At 46.9% G+C, this 23,346-nt stretch overlaps 1 protein-coding gene across 2 annotated transcripts; it reads left to right on the forward strand.

Moving 5' to 3' along the window:
• Positions 1–6,942: 6,942 nt before the first annotated feature.
• Positions 6,943–23,321, forward strand: LOC144179113 (uncharacterized). 2 transcript variants are annotated; one of them, XM_077707342.1, is made up of 4 exons: positions 6,943–7,219; positions 7,951–8,066; positions 17,314–17,417; positions 20,555–23,321. In XM_077707342.1, exons 2-4 carry the CDS (start codon positions 8,048–8,050, stop codon positions 20,867–20,869), a joined length of 438 nt encoding a protein of 145 aa, XP_077563468.1. In that variant the 5' UTR covers positions 6,943–7,219; positions 7,951–8,047; the 3' UTR covers positions 20,870–23,321. The 2 variants fall into 2 exon arrangements, with proteins under 2 accessions (XP_077563468.1, XP_077563467.1); XM_077707341.1 differs by having other exon boundaries at positions 6,943–8,066.
• Positions 23,322–23,346: the final 25 nt, after the last annotated feature.

The following is a 23,346-nucleotide window of genomic DNA, read 5'->3' on the forward strand; positions in this document are numbered from 1 at the left end:
GGCTGCTACTGTTGACGGTTTTTGGTTGTGACAGCTGGTTAACTTCCTAGTCTGCAATATCGTTGGAAAAAAACTCAAGCTGTAACTGAATGCACACTATTCATTTTTCTGGTTTTAAACTTTCGTTTCACTAACCAAACCGCAGTTGTCATCATGGCGCGAAAATGGCCATGTTAACGGCATTGTACAGCATGACTTCCAGTTGAAAAGCACGGCATAGGGAGGTGGCAGCTTTTATTCCTTTCCTGCTACTTGCTGTCATCTCGGTCTGTCTGATAATCGGATGGCTGGGCATGTTTTACACTCGCCGTGTTGAACAGTGTTGATATGTTGTCTAATGGAACTTGCAGAGCAGCCATGCTAGTCTCTGTTGCACCACCCACTATTGTTCCCGAGGCATGCCAACTGTTCGTTGTTTTGTTCTCGTTTGACAATTGCTTGCTCATAGAAGTCAGGCATAGCGCTGAGGCAGGAATAGCTCAAAAAGGTGAAATGAACTTGCTTAGGAGGGTTCTCTCGAATTCAGTGTCCACTTGGTGAGATATCTATTTTGGGACTGCGCCAGGTGCCTGTAGAATATTTAAGGTTGGGTACGAATGAAAATTGCATCCGTCAGCAAAAAAGCGACATCAGCGCAGATTTATTACAAGAGAACTAGATGTGCAGTTCTTGAACAAACTAGAATTCAGAAATTTTGAATCCTCCGGAGCAAAACACTGCTGAGCCAGCAATAAGGAGAAGGGCTTGTCTGCATTGCTTGACCGTGCTCAGGCATGCTACAATGTTGCGCAGAGCTGCTTGCCTGGCACCAACAGAGACGCTAACTCCTGTTCTGCGTTTGTTGTTTCCTCTTTCACTTCACTGTTTGCACACTGTGTCCGTGTTCATCAGAGGAAGGGCTCTCAGTGTTTCCCCTTCCTCCCTGTGCCAGGCCCTAGTCCCTCCCAAGGTGACCAGAGGGCACAGCATCGCCGCCAGCCAAGTAATTGCAAGGTGTCTACCCAGTTGACATTTTCAAATTTCCTGAGTTTTTCAGGTTTTCCCCGAGTCTTTTTGATGGATTCCCTGAGTGACACAGAACTTTGTTTCATGTCAAGACGGGCTGACACCATGTCGCCAGTTGCTGTCACCCTCTAAAAAGCATGTTATAAAATAAAATGTGACAATAGAGTTTCAATGCTAACTAGTAACTTTTATCGCATTCAAAAAAAGATGAAAGTGGTAGTAACATTCACAGTGCATTATATATTTAAAAAAAATGGAAAAACCGCACTGCTATGTTCTCAGCTCGCACCTAATGCCTCAATGCTGTTTATCACTACTTCAGAGAGTTTATTTCGGTTTTGACGAGGTACACCTGCATCGTAGATGCCGTCACTTTAAGTACCCTTAAACGCCGAGATACTTGTATCGTCAAAACGTTGAGCGGGAAAAGTTCATTTGGGATTCACAAAAAACACCTCAACTACGATCCGCATAAAGTTATTTTGGCACTCAGCAAAAGCTACGGAGCCGAAACATTCCGTCTTCCTACGCAGCAGAATACCGTGCCAGCTCACAGTTAACAGTAGCTTTTAAAACGGAATACAGTGTCTATATTCGATACTTGAAGCGTATTTTTAACACACCTGCGAACTTCTAAGCTTGAAAATTAAGTGAAATGTGCTTTTTTATTACGCCAGATTCACAACTCAATGATGTGCAACATGTGTCAACTAACTAGAAACCACAGTAGATGGTGCCAAGTGTTCTACCATAGGATTGAAAGCTACTATTGCCCCTGCCCCTGCAAACTTCGTTACGCAGGGAATAGGGTGGGGGGACTTGCAAGCCATATGAAGCAAGTTCTCACTGGAACCCGTGACTTCAGACGGCGCCTTTAGCTACGGCTCCGGAGGGCTGTCCACTTTCGACTCACTGTTGCTCGAGCCAGCATTATCATGCATTACCATGAATGAAGTACAGCAATTTTTCCCTTTTCCCTGATAGAAGCACAAGTTCCCTGAGTTTTCCCTTAGTTTTTCCAGACTATTCAAAATCCCTGAGAATTCCCAGTTTTTTAAGTTGGTAGACACCCTGAATTGGCTGCTGCACTGACCGCAGTGCAGGTACAAGACACTGCGCTGGAATAATCTGAAGAAACACCAGCGCATCCACATGGGCGAGCGCCCCTACCAGTGCCACCTGTCCCAGGGCCTTTTCCCATAAGACCTCGCGGAACAGGCACATGCGCAGCCACACTGGCGAGAGTCCCTTCTGCTGCCGCTTCTGCCCCTTGGCCTTCGCCTACTGCCCCCAGCAGAAGACACGAGCAGAAGGAACACAACCACCATTACTAGTGAATGTGAAGGCGAATTGCCCGCTGTGTGTGTGCACAGACATTCCCTCCAATGGGATCGGAGGGGAGGAAAGCTCCTTGTGGATCATTGCAAAGCAATGTTGTGTAGCACGCCAAGGGGTGGGGAGCTCAGGAAAAGGGTCTGTTTTATTTTACAATGTCTGTCTTTGAGCGAAGATTTCCACATTTGTCATCACATTGTCGCCCCACTAGACACGTGACCATCGCTCCATGCTAGTGCAGGAAGTGTGATTGTGGGTAGGAACTGTGGCACAGTGGCATCCTGTGTCCTTCTCAAGCGTCTCATGACGGGGGCTGTCCCACTAGTGCTGAGTGCCTACTTGAACATGCTCTACTGCTCTGGAGAAAGGCACCAGCAAAATGATTGACCCCTTTTAAAAAGGGGTGCATCTTTTTGTGGGGAATTATACAGTTGCGATGCGTCACCTATATATATACGCATGCAAGCATATGTGTAGTATGTCTCGTACATCCCCACTGGGACGTTGCCGTGCGTTGGTAAACGGCAGTTGATGTCCAGTAATTGTTTTGTGTGCTCCCTGTGCAGATACTTCTAAAGGGCAGCTACAAACATCAAGAGTGAAGGAACGCACGGCATAATTTGATGCCAACTACGGGATCTTTTTTGAACAAGCAAGCGCAAGCAATAATGGAAAAAGACAGGGGAGAGGAAGGGCCATGACTTTTTAATAACGAATACCAAACATTGGAATTATATACAGGGTGGTACGATGATAATGGACCTTTTCCAGTACCGGTCATCCTAGCAGCCACCACAGCGAACCTAAACTGGCAGTCAGGCACACCCCCGAAAATATTTGGCTTTCGGGGAACCCGTGCTAGAAATATCCTGTTCCTGCAATCCCTTCCACACCCACTTGTCACCAGTGCCTTTCTCATGAACTCATGAATGTCACTGTAGCAGGCGCACACTCACGCGACCAATCTGCAGTGGCCGAAGCACCCCTTTTTCTTCACTTTTTTTTTTTTTATTTTCGTTGCTCTTTCACTGGTAGCCAAGTGCTCGCAGCATGGTCGGCCTCAAACATTTCTACCCTTTTCCTTTGAAAGCATTTTTTGTGCGCACACACAAACCCACTGTGAACTTCAACTGGCCGAAAAGAGGAAATAAAAGCGTGTCCTAGATATTGAAAATCATTTTGGACCTTATTTCCGCACTTTGATGTTCACCTAAGAAAAATGTGTGGCTTCTTTACTCTTTAAGCCTTCAATTTATGTCTTCATTTCGAGCACACACACCGCGACTTCAGGAAAGGGGCTGGCTTGGTCCCCACGCGATCCTTAAACACAAGCGACGTTCCCACGCTGTCAGACAGTGCTTCTGAACCATTTTTTATTTTCCTCCATGTTCTGAACCATGGAGGAAGAAAAATTCTGAACTCCCATCCATGTGAACTCCCGCTAGAGTGTACTAGAAGTTTTAGAGTGGCCCGAGCGGCGGCCTCTCCCATTGCTCCGCCGGGTCGACTTTCGCGCAGAAAATAAACCGGTATAGCGGCGGCGCTGCTGTTCTCAACCATTGAACAGCCGCCGCTTCCCGGCCCCAGCTCCTAGCCTGCGCGCGGCAAGATTTGCGCTGCTCGCTGCGTAGTTTGGCGCCTGGGCAGCTGATTTTTTGATCGATTATGAAGTTTAACGCACTGACGCTACACAGGCGATGAGGGGCGCCGTTGTGGAGGGTTAAGGATTAATTTTGACCACCTGGGAATCTCTAGCCTGCGCCGAAATCGTGAACACACGGCCTTTTCTAGCTTTTCTTTTCCATCAGAAAAGCGGCCGCCGTGGCAGAAAATCGAATCCACGCCTTTGGGCAGCTCATTTAGAGAGTAAACGCCGTACGTTGTAATTCCGCTTGTGAAAATTTTAAACTAGTACGACCCAACATCAAATTATCGACGCCTTCCACCTAACGATACTTTCACATTTCCTGATGCGTATTCTGAAAACGCTCTTGATATACAGCTCCCGTTAACTCAAAGTCGTAAAATTGTCTGAAAATTTTAAGATATGTGGAATGCCAAAAATTTGTGGCCAGGTCACTGAAATAACAGCTGGTGCTCCTTATAGCTTCACTGCAAATAGGTGCTTTCCTAATAAAGGGAAAATAATTCGCGGGGAAAACAATTTTTAATATTGCAAAAGAAATAACTTATATGATGCTCGCCTTTTTTGCGTTCCCATCTGCATCCCAAAAAAGCGTTCTCAAGCTGCTCAATGCATCACATCGGTTGTTGGTCGCCAACGCTACTTTCTATCTTGTTGTGAAGCAGACGTTGCATGTTTGGTGTTTCTTCTGTTGTAGGCACTTCTGGAGGCTCCTCGTCGTCCGCATTATCAGCTGCGTTGTCCATATGTACCTATCTCAAAACGATGTAAGCGACAGACAGCATTCCGGTAACGGGGAGGTCGGTTTTGCACAGCGCGTACTTCGCGTAAATTTGCCATTCACGGCCGCGTTTGGCGCGTAGTGGTGGGAGCTAAGCGTTCGAACAGGGACATTATCAGCTGCCTGTGCTACCTTTGCCTTGTGTCCTCTCTGCCAAGATTTCAAGATATCCGTGGTACTAGAAAACAAAAACGTTTCGAGAGAAATAGGGGCAATGGCGTACCGCCTATGGCAGGTAATTATGCACGGAGAGAAAAAAGTTTCGATTTGACAGATATTTCGAGATTCCAAAATCGAGTTAATCTTTCACATTCGGTATCGGGAAAGTTTTCCCCTTCACCGGTATTGGTTGCGGCCAGCACAGTGAGACTTTGACTGCAAACTTGGTTGGGTTCTACGTCGTGACACGGATGCATTTCTATATGAAAAGTCTAAACAAGTCCTGTGATTACATGCGAAGTTTTGAAAATGCGTTTGCCCCAAAATGTAAGCAAGGTATTTTTGTCCCAGGTAAATCTTTATGCTAGAGTTCTTGTACTTTTCTTTGTTGAATATATTTTGTGTATGATTATTTGCGTTACATTTCATTTTCGTTGCCATCGAAAATGCAATAGAAATGTGTATTTAGTACCAGTTCCGTTTATTTGAACTTTGAACTTTCTTTTATAATAGACTGTGTATAGTTTCCCGCGTTATATTTTATTTTTGTCGCGATGAATATATTTGTTAATGGTCTTATCTATGTCTTGCTTTGGTTTTATGTGCGAGTAGTATATTTGTTCTCTCAGTATACTAGTGAATAAAATTTATGTTTCTTTGATTCGACTTTTCTTAGCTGAATTACGCTGTTGAACTCAAGGACGCGACTTCGATTCCCGGCTGCGGCAGCCGCTTTTCTGATGGAGGAGAAAAGTGGAACCCCCTTTTGCTCGAGATTTCGGCGCAAGTTAAAGATCTTCAGGTGGTCGAAAAAATTAACCTGGAGCCCTCCACTACAGCGCGGCTCATCTTCTGTGCAGCGTCGGCGCGTTAAACCCCATAATCAATCAATAGATAAATCAATCACTGAACCAGGTTAAGGTGGTACGAAAAATAGAATGTTGGGAGAATAGTTACAAAAAAAACAAGGTTTTGGGGACAACTGGGCTAATACCTAAGATAATCCTTAAGTTAAAACAATTTTTCGCTTGCGTGTGTCATTTTCTGCTGGGTCAGGTGACAGCATGCATTAACACCACGCTGATCCTTAATTATTACAAGTGGCCCACTGCTCATGGCTATAACAACAGCTCACGTAAATTACACCACAATAAAAATCTTCTGAAAAGCCATCATTCCAGGCCTCGTATTTTTTTAATTTTTTTGTGTGAACGAATTATGTCCATCCAGCAGCATAACAAGGACAGGATCATAAAGCAATCATGAAATCGTTCATATTAGGCCGCTTCACGCAAAAAAGTTTTATTGGGAAATTTGTAATAGCGAAAATGTCGCTGCAATTACTTAATTTACAACCCGCTACGAACACTGTACCAAAGGATCGATAAAACCGTAGTTTTTTTGTTATCGATTAGAAAGGGCAAAATTAACGGAAAATGCGCCGCAGCCTTTATTTCTCGTTTCGCTACCCACGCTCCACTGCATCTACAGTATATTTAAACAGTCGGGGGTCCCTCGGAACAAGCTTCAAGCGCTCCGCGCGTACAGCAGCAGCGTTTCCTGGCCGCCGACAATACGGCCGGGCGTGCGGCCGTGCGCGCGGCCAGCCGCCGCTTTCAGTTGTCGTTGACTGCAGCGCCGCCGCTATTTTCTGCGCGAAAGGAGCACCGCTCCGGGCCGCCGGTCGGGCCACTCTAAAACTTCTAGTACACTCTACTCCCGCCGCTTCGTCTCACTTTCGGATACGCGACAAAACGGCTGCAACAGAGGCGGCTTATCCACCAAGAACAAAATTGTCTATTTAAAAAACTTCTACCATTTAAATAGCGCTTAATTTTTATAAAACTAAAAAAATGTGTATTTTGTATTACATATCAGAAATTATAACAAATGTCATTAAGATGTTTACGTCATAGAGTTTCTTACAATGTTATTTGTATGAAACTCTATGGTTTACGTCACGCAAAGCGTGAAGGTAGAAAAATTGTTTTTAGTCTTGTCACGATGGCATCAACAATGGCGGCGCCCAGTCGTCCAGTCGGTTTTTGACAACTCGCGCAGTGTGACAACTGGCTCCCGATTCCTTTTCTGCGTGCGGCGTTTGCGGGTGAAGTATCCAGGGAAACAAGAAGCCGCGTGCTCGAGCAGCCTAGGCGTGGAGAAGCGTGCACTTTGAGAGAATAGCAGCGCGTCTAACCCAGCCGCAATGGATGTTCATTCCATGTTTCATCGACTCAGTTTGAACGACACAACAACAAAGATAGTGAAGAGCGGCTTGGTCAACGTGAGGACGCGTATGAGCTAGCTCTTTTCTTTCCCGGTGATGTATGGGCTGACAGTTGCGTTCAGATTATTCCGCAACGCAAAAATGACAGGCAAATGATGCACTGGTCAGCGCAGTTCGTAAGTGTTTGCGCGAAGTTTCGGTAAGCTTAGAGAATTTATTAGCGCACATTTCGTGTCTTTCATTTTGCGCGCCGCTGGTTACGCTGGTACAGTGAGGCTGGCATCCGTTAATAATCGTTCAAAGCGCCGTGGCTCAATTGCGTTGTTCTGGGGGCATCCGGTTGTTTTTACCTCGCGCCTAACAACGAGTCGAACACTGTTCATTTTAACGCCTAGGTTGCGGTATACGCACTTCTCAACCCGACCGCGCTGACGAAGCTGCCGGCAGCGAGTTGCTGCTAAGAGCGCTGCTAGAGTAATGGCCTGTCTGGTATGTAATACTGCTGATGATCTCGCCAGCGTCATTTTTGATTTAGCAGCATGCAAAAGTGTCTGTGCTCTCAGTAACGGTGTGTTCTCTCATCAGGTGGCGCGATTCAGTTGACAGTCCTGCTGCAAAAGAAAATACACGACGCGATTAGCGTGTTAAGCTGCTTGTTGCGATTGTGAATTCTAGAAAGCCAAAACGCTGCAACAAGCTGTTGTAAATTCACCCTTGGCCCCTGCAGTGACTTGTAGAGTAAGCTTTGTGACTTCACAAAACTGTAGTGGCTTGGTGTGTCATTGTTCATATTTGTAGGCATCAGTCGCGAGAGTCAGCGCACTTCTGATCTGCTGGGACGAAAACATCAGGCTGAAGAGGTCCACCGTCTGCACTCTGACATGGCCATGACTGCATGACCATGCAGTCAAACTGTATCCTCACCATAGTCACTTTGACTTCTACCAAATGTCTGAGCTTAGCCATACCATTTGCTAACGAGGACTCTGTGAGCTGTTCCAACCAGAAAAAAGGCTGTGCTTCAAAGGTAGTTGTTGAGTTACAAGTGACGGTTGTAGCAACATGATGTGGCACCATTAGGGGCTGCATATGCAATTGCTGCCACCTCCAACAGCGCTTGAGCTTGTCGCATGTTTGTTACAGACTGCTCGGTTGTTTCCCATTGTTGGTCAGTTGTCCTTGTTCAGTGCCCTGTATTTGCCACCTGAAGAACTTGGGTGGTGTATGGAGAATTCCATGTGTCAATGAAGAAGTTTTTGTCTTGATATGACACTTAATCATATAATGCAGCAGCAATTTTGCCTGTCTTTGCCATTGCATTGCCATGTATATGTCAACTGCTGGTCTATCAGTCTCTTATAGCTAAAAGGAACCCTTAAATGAGTTGTAAACAGTGGTGTAAAAATAAGGAGAGCCCAAGGGCCACTACGTTCGTTGTCACGGTGGTGATTCTATTTACATAATGGCGATGCAATGAAGACGAAGCAGCTTGAGCTAGAGCTGCTCATGTGTAATGAAAATGGTGATGTGGGTGCAATTCTTTGAAGATGGTGGCTTGAAGAAACGTGGTACTTTGAATTTTTGGGTTCAGTAGGTCTCAGCCTTCCAGATTTCATCAATTACAGAAGCGCAGTGATTCTTCTCTCATTCTGAAGGTTGCAGACAAATGGGTACACTTGCGTAACTACGGGTTGTGTTTGTAGCAGACAGCTCGATGGGGTAATGTCTGCTGGATTCGAATTACATATCTTAAAGGCAGAGGTCTCTCGACTCATTTCCTACTTCATTTGCTGTGGCTGCACGGGAAAATACTCCGACTCATGGGGCGAGTTGTGTAAAGAGGCAGTCCATGAGGGTCCCTCCCACCACGACGTGGAATGCGTCACTGGCTGGTTTCTCGCTTTCCTCGTTAGGTTTTCATCCGAGTTGCTGATTCCTACGCAAAAGTGCAGATCAGGCTATTTGACCAAGTGAACGGGTCTTTGCTCTTCCACGTTGGAATTGTCACCAAGGTCACCGTCCTGGGTCTTAGAAACAGGGAGCGCACAATTTATGCATACAAAATGTGTGTTCTTCCGTGGCTTTTGTACAACATATTTTCTTGAAGCATGTGCTGGCTCTTGGGGGAGAATGGCCTCCAATTCCCAAGATTGTTTAGAGGTGGGAGTGGTGTCAGGCAAGCTGGCGTAGAACGACGTTCTTACAGTGGACTATCTTTCTTCGAGTCAGGACAGGTCCGTGAACCGTCTTGCCCAATCTTGTTTTAATTGCTTTCGTTCTGGGTCCAACTGTTTTCACGTTTGCTGTGACGATGTCCCAGTAGAAGTCAGATCCCATCAAAATTGGTAAGCCCTTGTCACACTTGGATCTGCACATCAAGGCTAACGTGTCTATAGAATGCGACTTTATGGCTCTCAAGATCGTCTTGTCGGGGACAGGAATCATCTGGTTGCACGCAAATTTTCGACAACGTAAAAATAATTTCACATAAAAAGGGCGTGAAATGCAAAATACTGTGCTTCGAACATCAACACGCGTGACGCAAATGGCTCGCGGCATTCCCGTTTTCGGAACCGAAACTGAATAGGAAAGGCGGCCATTATGGGCGGCCGGACGTAACGTACGTGATGGAATGGAAGCCGCCTTGCCAGAACGGCCGGCCGCTCAGCGCCGCCTTCAAATGTGTTTGGTAGCGTTGCGTTTCGCACTATTATTTCCACATAAGAACTTCCACTAGTGTTTGCCCATGATAATGGAGTTAGGTGCAATTCCGGCATCGCGTTGCTTTCAGTCGAGATGAAGTAGACCTTCTGACGGTAATTTTTCTCCATCAGAATAACTGCCGCAGTAGCAGTTCTTGGCATTGCGAGTAAAAAAGGGGACCCAGATTTACAAAGCTACGTGAGCTACAACATTGAAAAGCAGCTTTCGTTAGCTGGCGCCTCGGCTATCACATCGCTCTCTTTGTAGGGAACCGCATGCAGGCGGTGATCAATCACTATTTCTACTATACAATATGTACAAACAGCTTCGTGAATATCGGTCTAGTATTTTTCGCCTTGCTGCACATTAAAATCGAATTATAAAAGTTGTCTGAAACTATAAGCCAGCTTCCACAGCTTAATGATGCACTAAAACACGAAAAAGTTTCCTATCTACCACTGTTGTCTACTTTTAACAGAGATGTGTGCTTTTGAAAACATTTTACTTTCAAGTAAGCTAAATCTAACACTCTAACAAAGTAAATACTTCACTCGGGAATTGAACCAAAATCTTCTCATCTAGTTTATTGTTTAGGAGAGGAGCAGTTTCGTTAGCTTTCGCACTTCGCGAAGACGACCGCAGATATTTGTGCGGATGTATTTGTACTACGAGAAAGGCTGATTTTGGTTCACTTAGCGAATGAGGTAAAAGCCACCCAAATGTCCGCGTGTACAACGACTCTAGTTAGGTCGTCAAACTTTTGGAAAGGTCTAAAGGATGGAGCCCGATTGTGGTTAATTGTGGTGGATGGATTGTGGTTAAATTGCGGTTAATGGGCCATCCCAAATACGGCCAATATTGTACGTGGAAGTGCAAGTTCACTCGGGAATTGAACAAAAATCTTCTTATCTAGTTTATTGTTTAGGAGAGGAGCAGTTTCGTTAGCTTTTGCACTTCGCGAAGACGACCGCAGATATTTGTGCGGATGTATTTGTACTATGGGAAAGGCTGATTTTGGTTCACTTAGCGAATGAGGTAAAAGCCACCCAAAACCCCGCACGGGGCACCTTGAGTAATCTTGGTGACGGTACTGGCGATACCGCGGACCCCGAGCCCCCCAACATAAGCTGTGCCCTACCGTGGCGATGTGTTTTTAAGGTGAAGGGTAGAAACCTCTAACGGTGGCCGTCGGAGCCTTGGTCAAGCTCCGGCCGATGGGCTCCCTGCCTGTCTACCAGGCAGGGAGCTCCGGGACCTCTTTGACTACCAGGGTAAGGTCAAAGGAGAAAGTACCCCCGTCTCCCTGCTTTTATACTATGATATATGGCTTCCAAATTTTCCAAATCCAAAGATCGGCCCCCTAAAAGGGGCCGCACCGAAGTATCCTTTCCTCTGTTGCCAACGACGAGTTTCCGAAAGCCGGATAACTATGCTATGTTTTTAGTAATCGAATCTGTTGATGCATCGAACCCCCTAGCCACAAAGTCTGTCTTCCTGATCTCCAAATTTCTTGAGGGCATTGTTGGTCAGTCCTACAAAGCCAAAAAACTCAGAACAGGAGAAGTTCTTGTAGAAGTGAATAACAAGCAACAAGCTACAAATCTCTTGACTCAAACTCGCATCGCAGATCTCGACATCAGGGTCACACCCCACCGCAGCCTTAATAGCTCCCAGGGTGTGATCTCTGAGTCAGATCTAATGAATGAAACTGACACCGATCTGTTGGAAGGCCTTAAGGACCAAGGTGTGACAGCAGTGAGGCGTATCATGATTCGTAGAGATAACAAGGAAATCCTAACAAAACATGTAATATTGACTTTTGACCATTCCACAGTTCCTGAATCAGTAAATGCAGGTTTCATTCATTGCCCCGTCAGGCCATACATCCCCAACCCCCGCCGGTGTTTTAAATGCCAGCGGTTTGGGCATGGCACTACCGCCTGCCGTGTTTGACTAACATGCGCCAAGTGAGCACAACACGATCACCCATCAGACAACTGCCCATCGCAAACCCTCATGTGTGCTAACTGCCAGGGGCCCCACGGGGCCTACTCTAGAACATGCGAGAAATTCAAACAGGAGAAGGAGATCATCAAGGTGAAAGTCACTGAGAACCTTACCTTCCCAGAGGCGCGAAAGAGGTTCGCCTCTTTCCCCCTGGGGAGGTACGCCGACGCAGCTCGCCGGGGGGCGGAGCGGCGTCTCGTTTCCACTGGGACCCAGTTCAGCGAGTCTGACCTGGTCCCTGCCCCGCCCCCCCCTGGGTTGCCTCTGGCAGCCCAACCCGCCACCACGCCGCTTGCTGAGGCAGCAGCGGTTGTGGTGCAAACGTCTTCCGTCGGGACCGGTGCCGCTCCCGCCTCTGTCTCCCCGTCCTCCAGTGCGTTGGAGGGTACCGAGGTGATGGACACCACGGGCCCCGCACCGGTTCCCACCGCACCGCCCGTGCCACCTCTGGCGCCCCGGACGCCCTCGGCGGTGGCGGCTCAAACGAAGGGCTCCCGAGGGGGGGCCAAGTCCGGGGGGCCCGGTCCGTCGGGCACCCCTCGGACATCCGACGACGACATGGATGTCGGGCCGTTCCTGCTTGCAACGCAGCGCAAGGAACGCGTCCCGACGCCAAAGCCTCCCGACAAGCCAAAAAAGGCGAGAGTCACAGCCCCGAAAGACGACACATAAACAAACACACACACTCGAGTAGCTCTCACACTAAATAATGGGAAAAGAAAACATAATTCAATGGAACTGTAGAGGCCTTCTTAAAAATCTTGACGATGTATACGAACTACTGCACGCTAATCAGCCAAGTGTAATGTGTGTTCAGGAAACACATTTGAATTCCAAGCACACAAATTTCTTGAATAGTTACATGGTCTTCAGAAAGGACAGGGATGGCTGCACACACTCTTCTGGCGGTGTGGCCATAATCGCCCGGAAATCCTTAGCCTGCCACCCTGTCACTTTAAACACTATCCTTGAGGCTGTAGCAATACGCTTGATAATATTTAATAGGTTGATAACGGTATGCTCCATATACATTCCTCCTGATGTATCACTTTCGAGCTCTGACGTCGAGGCGCTGGTTGACCAGCTGCCCGAACCGTACATTCTAACAGGCGACTTTAATGCTCACAATTCTCTTTGGGGCTCTTCTCGTACGGATGCCCGGGGTCGCCTGATAGAGAGGTTTCTTACATCCTCTGGAGCATGCCTTTTCAACAATAAACAGCCTACATATCATAACATAGGACACAACACATACTCATGTCTTGACTTGGCTATTGGCTCCGCAGTTCTCTTTCCTCTTCTCGAGTGGGGTGTGGGAACTGACCCATATGGCAGTGACCACTTCCCCACCTCACTTACATACATAGGTAAAGGCCCATGCAGTCCATCTTCCCATAATAGGTTCAATGAAACACGAGCTAACTGGAATACATTTACAGAGACATCCAAACTACACCACACATCCATAGGACACCTACACGTTGAAGAATCTACCCAACTCCTCACGGCGCACATCCTCGCCGCCGCCGAGAAGTCCATTCCCCACGCCTCTGGTGCCCCGCGCAACCAGCGGAGGCCGTGGTGGAATGAGGACTGTAGGCGGGCGCGAGAGGCCCAGAACAAGGCGTGGGGTATCCTTCGTCGGTACCCCACGTCGGGAAACCTCCTCTTGTTCAAACGGGCCAAGGCTTTAGGAAAACGTGTGCGCCGTGAGGCAAAACGAGAGAGTTAGCGTACATTCATAACATCAATAAACTCCTACACAGACACAAGGAAAGTATGGACACGAATACGCAAACTCAAGGGACAACAAACACACAGCCTGCCTCTGGTCAGCACTACAGGGGACACACTCGAAGACCAGGCTGACACACTCGCAGAACACTTCCAACACGTGTCCAGTTCAGCACACTACACAAACACTTTCCTGAAACATAAAGCCTTTTGTGAAAAGAAGTCCCTACGCGACAACAACCAATCACAGACTTCTTACAACTCCCTGTTTTCACTACATGAGCTGAGGGCTGCTCTGAGCACGTGTAAACCCTCAGCTCCAGGCCCAGACAACATTACATATACAATGATACAGCACTTACACGCAGACACTCTTGTAGCACTCCTTCACCTCTACAACAAGATATTTCTTTCGGGGCACATTCCAAAGTCTTGGAGGGAGGCCATAGTTGTAGCATTCTTGAAAGAAGGGAAGGACCCTTCCTCTCCTGCTAGCTATCGACCCATTGCCCTGACCAGCTGCCTGTGCAAGCTTCTCGAGAAGATGATAAATCGCAGGCTCGTGTACTTCCTTGAGTACAACGGTCTTCTCGAGAGCTGCCAGGCAGGCTTCAGGGCGGGGCGATCAACGAACGATCAACTCGTAGCTCTTGAAACATATATAAAGGATGCCTTTGTGCATAAACAATTTTGTCTGACGGTGTTTTTCGACATAGAGAAAGCCTATGACACCGCTTGGCGGTACGGTATCCTCAGTGACCTAAAGTCAATCGGTGTTGCGGGCAACATGTTGAACATCCTTTGTAGTTATATGTCGGAGAGAACCTTTCGCGTCAGAGTTGGTCGTGCACTGTCAAATGTTCACGTGCAAGAAAATGGCGTGCCGCAAGGTGGAGTGTTGAGCTGCACTCTCTTCGTAGTAAAAATGAACTCTCTTGGAAAGGCATTGCCACCTACAATCTCTTATTCCATGTATGTAGATGACGTGCAGATATCCTTTAAATCGTGTAACCTGTCCATCTGCGAACGCCAAGTCCAGCTCGGCGTCAAGAAACTTGCCGGCTGGGCTGACAAGAATGGCTTTAATCTTAATCCCGCGAAGAGCTCTTGTGTTCTATTCTCCAGGAGACGTGGCGTCCACCCGGACCCAGACATCACTCTTGCGAATGTGCCAATTCCTGTGAACAAGGAACACAAGTTTTTAGGTATTATATTCGACGAAAAACTTACATTCATCCCACATATCAGACAGCTCAAATGCAAATGCTTAAAAACAATGAATATTCTTAAGGTCCTCTCACATCAATCTTATGGGGCCGACAAACAACTCCTGCTGCGCCTGTACACAGCGTTGGTGGGGTCTCGGCTCGACTACGGCAGTGTCGTGTATGGGTCGGCGACAAAGACCGCACTGAGAATGCTCGACCCAGTGCTGCATCTTGGCCTTCGCCTCTCATGTGGCGCATTCCGCACTAGCCCCGTTGAAAGTCTTTATGTCGAGTGCGACAAATGGTGCCTAGGGCATCAGCGGGAGTATGTTGACCTGTTGTATGCATCCAAGATCGTGTCACTGACCAACCATCCTTTTAATCCCATCATGAACGATACATCAAATTTACAACTCTTTTTAAACAGGCCCTTACCGTTCTCTCTCAGAGTTAGGGAGGAGGCTTGTGCTTCTGCACTCAATGTCCCCCTTTCAAACACGCACAAGACACACATTCATAATTTTATCGCACCATGGCATCTTCGTCCTGTAACATGCGACCTGTCATTCATTCGTGTAGAAAAAAATAGGGTACCCAGGAATGCAATTCTGCAGCACTTCCTGTTCCTGCAGGACAAGTACAGGTGCGCAGAATTCTATAGCGACGCGTCCAAAACTAATTCTACTGTCTCTTGTGCAGCGCACGGACCAAATTTTAGAGTTATCAAAACAATGAATTTTCACAGCAGTATTTACACGGCAGAAGCGTATGGCATTTTACTCGTGTCAAATCACATCCTCGAACATAAGATTCCAAAGTCCATCGTCTACACAGATTCTCTAAGCGTTGTGCAGGCATTGTCATCAGGAAGGTCGTCAAAAAACTATGTAATCAATGTTCTTTTAAAGGTCATAATGACTGCATATGCTTCAGATTTAGAAATAACCATATGCTGGGTACCAGGTCACTGTGGGATCCCTGGCAATGAGACCGCTGATCAAATGGCTAGTGCTGCTGCTCTCATGACCACAGTTGACATAACAACAGTACCTTACACCGACCTAAAGACACACATCAGACGACAGCTTCGTAACACATGGCAACTACATTGGAGTCAACAGACAGACAACAAACTACACGTAATAAAACCACAACTGGGACGCTACATAACTGACTCACACAACAGATACACTGAAGTTGCCCTGGCTAGGCTGCGGATAGGCCACACACATGCGACGCACTCCCACCTGCTCACTGGAACTTCGGGACCCACGTGTAGCAGGTGTGGAAAGGGCCTATCCGTAGTCCACATACTAATCACATGCAGAGCACTTGACACAACACGACACAAACATTTCCCTGAATTATACAGACGACACATTCCTTTGCACCCATCATATTTTTTAGCCGACGAACCAATGTTTTCTAGTCAACGTGTTTTTAAGTTTTTAGCTGAGGTAAACTTCCTGCAGCTCTTGTCATATCATGTGTAATCACCCTGGCCCTATACACCAGCCATCTCCATTGTCTTTTGTTTTGCATCACCTTTACTTTTAGTTACATGTTTTAGTACTTACGGTGTGATGAAAACTCAATAACTTCTTCTTTGGCGCTCTTTGCCCTCGTTGGCCTTGCGCCATAAAACACCAACCATCATCATCATCATCAAAAGCCACCCAAATGTCCGCGTGTACAACGACTCTAGTTAGGTTGTCAAACTTTTGGAAAGGTCTAAAGGGTGGAGCCCGATTGTGGTTAATTGTGGTGGATAGATTGTGGTTAAATTGCGGTTAATGGGCCATCCCAAATACGGCCAATATTGTACGTGGAAGTGCAAGTGGTCAAAAATTTATAAAACGTTTTTTTTTCGCGCTTTTTTTTAGTAAAAATATTATTTTCAAGTAAAAAAAGTTTTGCGAACTCCGAAACGTTAGCAAGCGCGTGAATAGTTTGTAGGCTTCTAATCTTTTTTTATTGCATTGGAAAAAAAATGGCGGATATTGTTGCCTATGGGGTTAGTTTCAAACGTGATGGCGGTACAGCGCTCTGGGGTGGCAGAGAAACCCCGGGTGAACGCATCCCTGCACTCGGTGGAGCGCCCTGCAAGTGGCCGGAGTTTCACGGGACAGGTTCTCCAACCTCCGTCACAGGCCGCTCGAAACTTGTTGCGGCGACTCTCCGCGAGGTGCAAACGTCGTCTGCTCGGAGGTACTTAGAACAACGACGGTACCTAGCGTGCTGTGGGATTACAAAGCTGAAGATCTTGCCACAGTGGTTTTAAGAGCATAGACTCCTTATTTGGATCAAATTTGGACAAAGAAAATTTTGAGTGCAGTTGGCCTTTAATCCGGTAGGGTCTTGTAAGTGTACTCAAACCTGTCTTAACATTTTGTTAGGCTCTTTCCTTCCAAAGACACATAGGGTTAGGACCTCCTTTCCGATGAACTCGCAACCTAGCTTTCCGGAAACTTTGGTAGTGATGAAATTTCATTGACTATTTCCGTCTAAGATAATTCTGCACAGTTTGGCGGTACGGGAGCCAGAAGCCTGGGTGGTCAGCGTCTGAAGAAGGACCACGGAGCCCGCTTGTCCGTAAAGGAGTTGTACAGGGGCGTAAGTCACTTGTCCCTTGTCTTGACTATCTAGATCTGCATCGCACATAGAGAGAACGTGTCAACGTTTACAATGCAGGAACGCAATTTCCTTTCTTCCTTGGTTCAAACAACAAAACAACGTCCCTATTTGGTGAGGAGGCTCTTCTACTCTATGATGATGTTTTCAGCTGCGCAAGACGCTGCATCATGTGAGGCGGAACAAAGCAGGCACTTTTGCGTCTCTAGAGCTGCTGCGGCATGCAGGGTTGCTGCAGCATGCTGATGTTCGAAAATTCCTGTTCACAGCTGTTTTCCTGGCTTGTCATTCGTCTTAAACTTCATTATTTTCGACGTGTCCTGAATAACTGCTTCCAGGCACGCAAGTTCATTTCCGAAGAAGTCCTTTAGTTCGTTAAGCTTTTGCTTGTGGTCAGTTGGTTGTTGCTCACGCTCTATTCCAGTTGACTGCGAAGCAGTAGACAACGTTCTTGAAGTAGAAGTAGCTCACATAGCATGGAGCAATAGGTCTCTGCCCTTGTTCCAAGGGAATTCAAGCTTCTGCATTGTATTTGATTGTCGTCGTAGAGCTGTCGAAGTTGTGGGACGTAGGTCGACGACAGTACCACTCTTATGTTGATCAGTTCCCGCAAGGGGTCTTGTGCAACAACAGTCTTACCGTCGAACCGCTGCTGAAGTATTTTGATCACGTCGGTGTAGCACAGATCTGTCGTGGGAAGCCCAGTTAGAGCTGAAGCCGCCGAGCCAGTAAGTTGGTCAGGTAATGAAACTTTTCAGTCGCGTGCAATTTAGAATTTTTGTGTACGGCGTGCTCAAACAATAAAAAATCTGGCCCAGTTATGGCGAGCTCCATAAAACTTGATTATTTCTGTTGTTGGTAGCTTTGCTCTAGTGGTTGGGGGCTCGCTACTCGCATATTTTGTCACAAGCCAAAACGAGAGGCTCACCAGACTGTTGGTGTGGAGATCTGTAGTGAAGCTCCCCCATTATCTTCACCACCTTGTCATTGATCGAAGCCAGGCTGGAAGTCTCTTCTGTGACCGTTTCCTCCCTGGTGTCCATAAAAATATCCTCGTCCAGCTTCTGGATTGGTCGATACATGGCCTCGATCCTCTCCAAGGACATCGCTGCGTCTATTGCTGTGTTCGAAGGGCCATTTCGGAGGCCGTCTTCAATCTCATTTAAGATGGTGGAAAGCTTGTCTCGAAAGGTAGTTCGTCGTGGCAGTTTGCGCTCGATCAAAGTCACTGTTGGTCCTTGGAGGAAGGTCCGCCGGTCTCAAACAGAAGCGGTCGAAGAAAGGCTACCGCTCCTACTTGTCGATGTCAGCCTGGCAAACAAAAGACCCGGATAATTGTTGGTCCTTTGGGGAAGGTCCGTCAATCTCCTTAGTAGAAGTCATTGAAGAACGGCTATCAATCCTGGTTGTCAATATCGGCTTGGCAGACAAAATATTGGGGTCGTTTTGGCACCAAGGTTTGTAATCTGTTGACTCCTAAGAACAAGACTCGACTGTCAAGGGGGGGAGGAGTGACCGTCGAAGTCAGTGTTTAATGAAACGTTGAGGAAAAGCTAATAAAGAGGAAGAAGCAATGCACGCACTCGTGAAGCACAAGACATGACGACGTCAGCCAAGGGAGATTGACCTGAGTTCATCAAAAAAACAATGGCTGGCTGCACCAGGCCTATGGCGATCAATGGCGATGCGGCTGTGACCTTTTCAAAGAGATTCTACAATTTTCTGAATTTATGAGCTAGGATTTCAGTTTTGTGTTAGATTCACACGCATTTCTTTTAATGAGCACAGTGTGGTCAAAAGTGCTGTTTTCTCCATACCATCCTGTCCACCAAATTGCTGACATTGTTGGCTATGATGACACTGTGGCAAGCACTGAGGGGAAAATTTTACAGATTGCTAGTGTGTTTAACATGTGGTGGTCAAACAGCGTTACGTGGACACCTTATGATGTTGAGAACTCAAACAAATTAATGGGCCATTGCCGAACATGTTTTCTCATTATCACTTCCCCCTTGAACCATGACTTCGTGTAGCGCCAACAAAACGACAAGGACAAAGGGGCGACGGGTACAAGCACTTGTACCCATCGCCCGCTTGTACCCATCGCCCCTTTGTCCTTGTCGTTTTGTTGGCGCTACACGAAGTCATGGATTACCGCTACCAACTAGCCCAAACCCAAACTCTAATATCCTCCTTGCACCTTTCTCTCTTCCCATGTTCACACTGCTCATGCGCGATCTGTTGGGACAGTGCCTTGTGATTGCAGGTTTCAATTGGTGTTGCATTATGGCACTCTTGTTGAACGCAGAGCAAAATGGCAATTTTGCGGAAATGCAAATTGTTACTTGTTTGATTGCTAGTTCTGTAATTAGCATGCCCGAACTACAAGTGTAGGCCTCAGTACAAGTCTGTAATGTGTGCTTCCAAGTCAAAGGCCACAATGCATTCAGTGGGTTCACCTTTAGTTAACAGAATTCATTGAGCCACTGTGGTGTTGGGGATGCTTGCTTGTCTCGCATTTCAGAGGGCGCAGCAGTGGCACATACATGCACGACGCTTGCACGGCGTTCCTGGAGTCATGTCAAGGTTTCGTGTAGCAGGTGTTGTACCAGCTGTAATGTCGGTTGGTGAGACATTCCTGGGGGTTTTCTACATTTTTTTTTTTTTTGCTAAAGCCACTGCACGAGCTGGGGATGCTTGGCGGTCGCTGTGAGGCTTGTGGTGCTCATGAGTGTTCAGCATTTTTAATGCGTTACGCGCCACACATTACGGCCAGCTACAACAACTCCGCTGTTAAAACCACCTCAGGGTGTATTCCTAGCTAAAAGAACATGGGACCTACCGAGTTACTTGTGTTACGCCTCCAGTGTGCTTGAGGTTTTCTTTGCAGTTTGGAGATTTAGTTGTCTGGAGCGATTAAGCTGCCACACACTTCTTTTCGACGAAAGGTTTCATCATTTGTCCATAAGGCTGAGTTGAGGGACATGCAGACAGACCAGAATTTTCGCTTTTAAGTAACCGAAGAAAGACTATTGCCTCTAAACTTTTGCTTCTGGTGCATTGGCACCGCATATGTCGGTGAGAGGACTCCCAGTTTTTCACCTCCCTCCCTGTCACAGGCCCTTTTCCGAATGGCCTCGGGGTGCAGCACAGGCACCCACAGTCATCGGCTCCTGCGCTGTCAGCAGTGCAGCTACGTCACACCATCCTCGAGCAACCTGAAAAGGCATCGGTGCTTGCACACGAGCGAGTGTCCCCACCAGTGCAGCCACTGTGGCAAGGCCTTTGTGCAGAAGGTCCACCTGGCCGCCCACTTGCACGTCCACACCGGCAAACGCCCCTTCCACTGCTGCCTGTTCCCCGGTTCCCTCACCCAGAAGGCCGGCCTGGTTGCCGACCTGCAGAGCAACACAGTCGGGCATTCCATCCGCTGACTCTTTTTGCCCGCGGCCCTTGCTTGCTTCTCCAGCAGAGCAGGCTGAGGGGGAAGCACTATGCCACCACCAGTAATGCAGTGGGAGAAGGGCCGACTCGTGCACGTGCGCAAACACTCGCTCCAACGTGATTGAAGGGGATCAAGCAGTTTTGTGCCGATCGTTACAAAGCTGCTTGTGCAGCATGACAGGGGATTGCAGGGCTTAGAGAGAGCGCCTATACAATGGCACCTGTCTCCTGCCAAAAGTTTGCTCATCACATCGTGGGCCCACCAGCTGGGCGACAATTGCTCCTTGCTAGTGCGGGAAGTGTGATTGTGGGTGGTACCAGTGGCAGGCAGTGGCATCTTCTGTTGGTCTCAAGCGACCACTATGATGTGCCCATTTCAACACGAACTGCAGCTTTGCAGACCGAAACAAGCAGAAAAACACATCTCTCGAAGAGGGGTACACACGATAAAACACCTGCAAACGCTCATGCTGTGCATGCCTGTTATGCCATTTCTCACTATGATGGTGCTGCCTGTTGGCGAACAACAGTTTGTGTCGAGTGCTCGTCCCATGTGTTCCTTGGACAAATACTTTTGAGGTGCAACTATGAACATGCAGAGTTACTAAACGTGAAAGGCATAGACTGATGCACTAACCATTCAACTTTTTTTCACCATTTGGCAACTATATATTGAAGAAACAAGCGCAAACCATAATGAAAAAAAAAATAGAATGGAGGAGGTGTCTATATGTTTGATTTTTTTATTAGTTTACACACTCATACCTCACACTGGTATGATATAACCGGATAATCATTTTCCCCCCCACTTTTTCGATATGGTTGGGTTTCATTTCCTTTTATATACTTTCCTTTTATGATTTCAAATATGGCATTATTTTTTCAGTCAGTCAATTAGTTCGCACTATAATTAACCATTTTTGGAGGAACGGTAGAGTGTTGGTCATAAAACCGTAATCTTTATGTTTTCCAATATATGAACCCCAGTGAATGCAATAAGAGAAATGGTTTTGGGATGCACCGCTTGGAACTAATTTTACAGCTCGTTGAATTTTGGTGTTTGAAATGGGAATTCAAAAGGGTTCCTTGCCACTGGTGCCCCCAAAGATTATTGAGCTGTAAAAATTTTCCAAGTGATGCATCAACAAACTGCTTTCTTATTGCATTCACCGGGGTTCATAGTATTGGAAAATGTAAAGATGAGTTCTATGACTAACACTGTTTTGTCTATTTGTTCGTCCAAAAAGGGCTAATTATCTCTAAGTATATTGGGAACTAATTGACTCACTCCAAAAATAATGGAATATTTGAAATCAGTGGAGGAAAAGCAGCAAGACTTGCAAGTTTCACAGAGCTTACTTGAAAATTAAAAGGAGCTGTTTTAAGAGCAGTGTCTCCCCCTTGAAGAGTGACTCTGGGCATGTGCATTCTCTTCAGAGCTTCCCATGAGGCTTATTATGTGTTGTTTTTGCCGCAGCTGTATACGCTTAAGTCGCCAGGAAAAGTGTATGGTGTTGAAAGTTGACTCTATTGCAAGGAAATTACGCTTGCATGCTACTGCACGGTCATGTGCGAAAGAAGGCGGATGTCCTACTAAACTTTGTGTCTCCTGAAGAATGTATTCCTGTATTTATTTGACTGTACATCAGACCCGAATATGCCCTTCGTGATTGTTTGAAGCCACATGAGGGCGACTGAATATGCGAGGTTGTGTATGGTGACTTTATGCAGGCCGCTCACATGACCTACTTTGGTCATGACAGCACTGTGACCTCCCTTGCCTGTGGTATCTTTGGAAAAAGCAGTCACCTTATAACTGAATGCTCATGGTATTCATTTTTCATGTTTTAAACATTTGTGTCAGTAATCTAATCACAGTTGTGATCGTGGTGCAAAAATGACCGTTCTATCTTCATCGTACCGTGTGCTTTGCATTTGAAAAGCAGCGCACAGCTTTTTTTCTTTCCTGCTATTTGGTGTCATCTCAGGCTGTCTTCATATAACATGATAGCTGGTTGTGTTATCTATGCCGAACTTGGCGAGTACTTGCGAGATTCTCAGTATAGTGGAACCAATAGTGCCGCCTGTATAATCATTGCCTAACCTGTGAGCGAAAAATGGCCAAACAGCCACTCTCCTGGTGCTCTCTCCTACCCTTTCCCGCTCCGTAGCCTTCCTGCGTGCGTTCATGTCCGTCGGCCAGCGCCACTTCTCGGAAACTATGCAAAATAGTTTACAGATTGTCTAGCGTTCCCCAGGCGGTGCTCCTACGCCTTCTTGTTTATCACTATGCCTGTCTGTCTTGGTATGTCGCTGATAAAACCGCCTGCACCACGGCAGATGCAAAACCACTCGTGGTGCCGCAGGATTATGCCGGTTTTGCGCGCTTACCTACTGGGATCACGGGTCCCTGAAATTTTCTGAGTGGGGCAACCCCCCTCTGTTCCCTCTGCGTTTCGGCCTTGTT

The sequence above is a fragment of the Haemaphysalis longicornis genome, unplaced genomic scaffold (genome assembly GCF_048455015.1).
Source record: "Haemaphysalis longicornis isolate Haplotype H1 unplaced genomic scaffold, Haemaphysalis longicornis Haplotype H1 scaffold_4, whole genome shotgun sequence".
In the NCBI taxonomy this organism is placed as follows: domain Eukaryota; kingdom Metazoa; phylum Arthropoda; class Arachnida; order Ixodida; family Ixodidae; genus Haemaphysalis; species Haemaphysalis longicornis.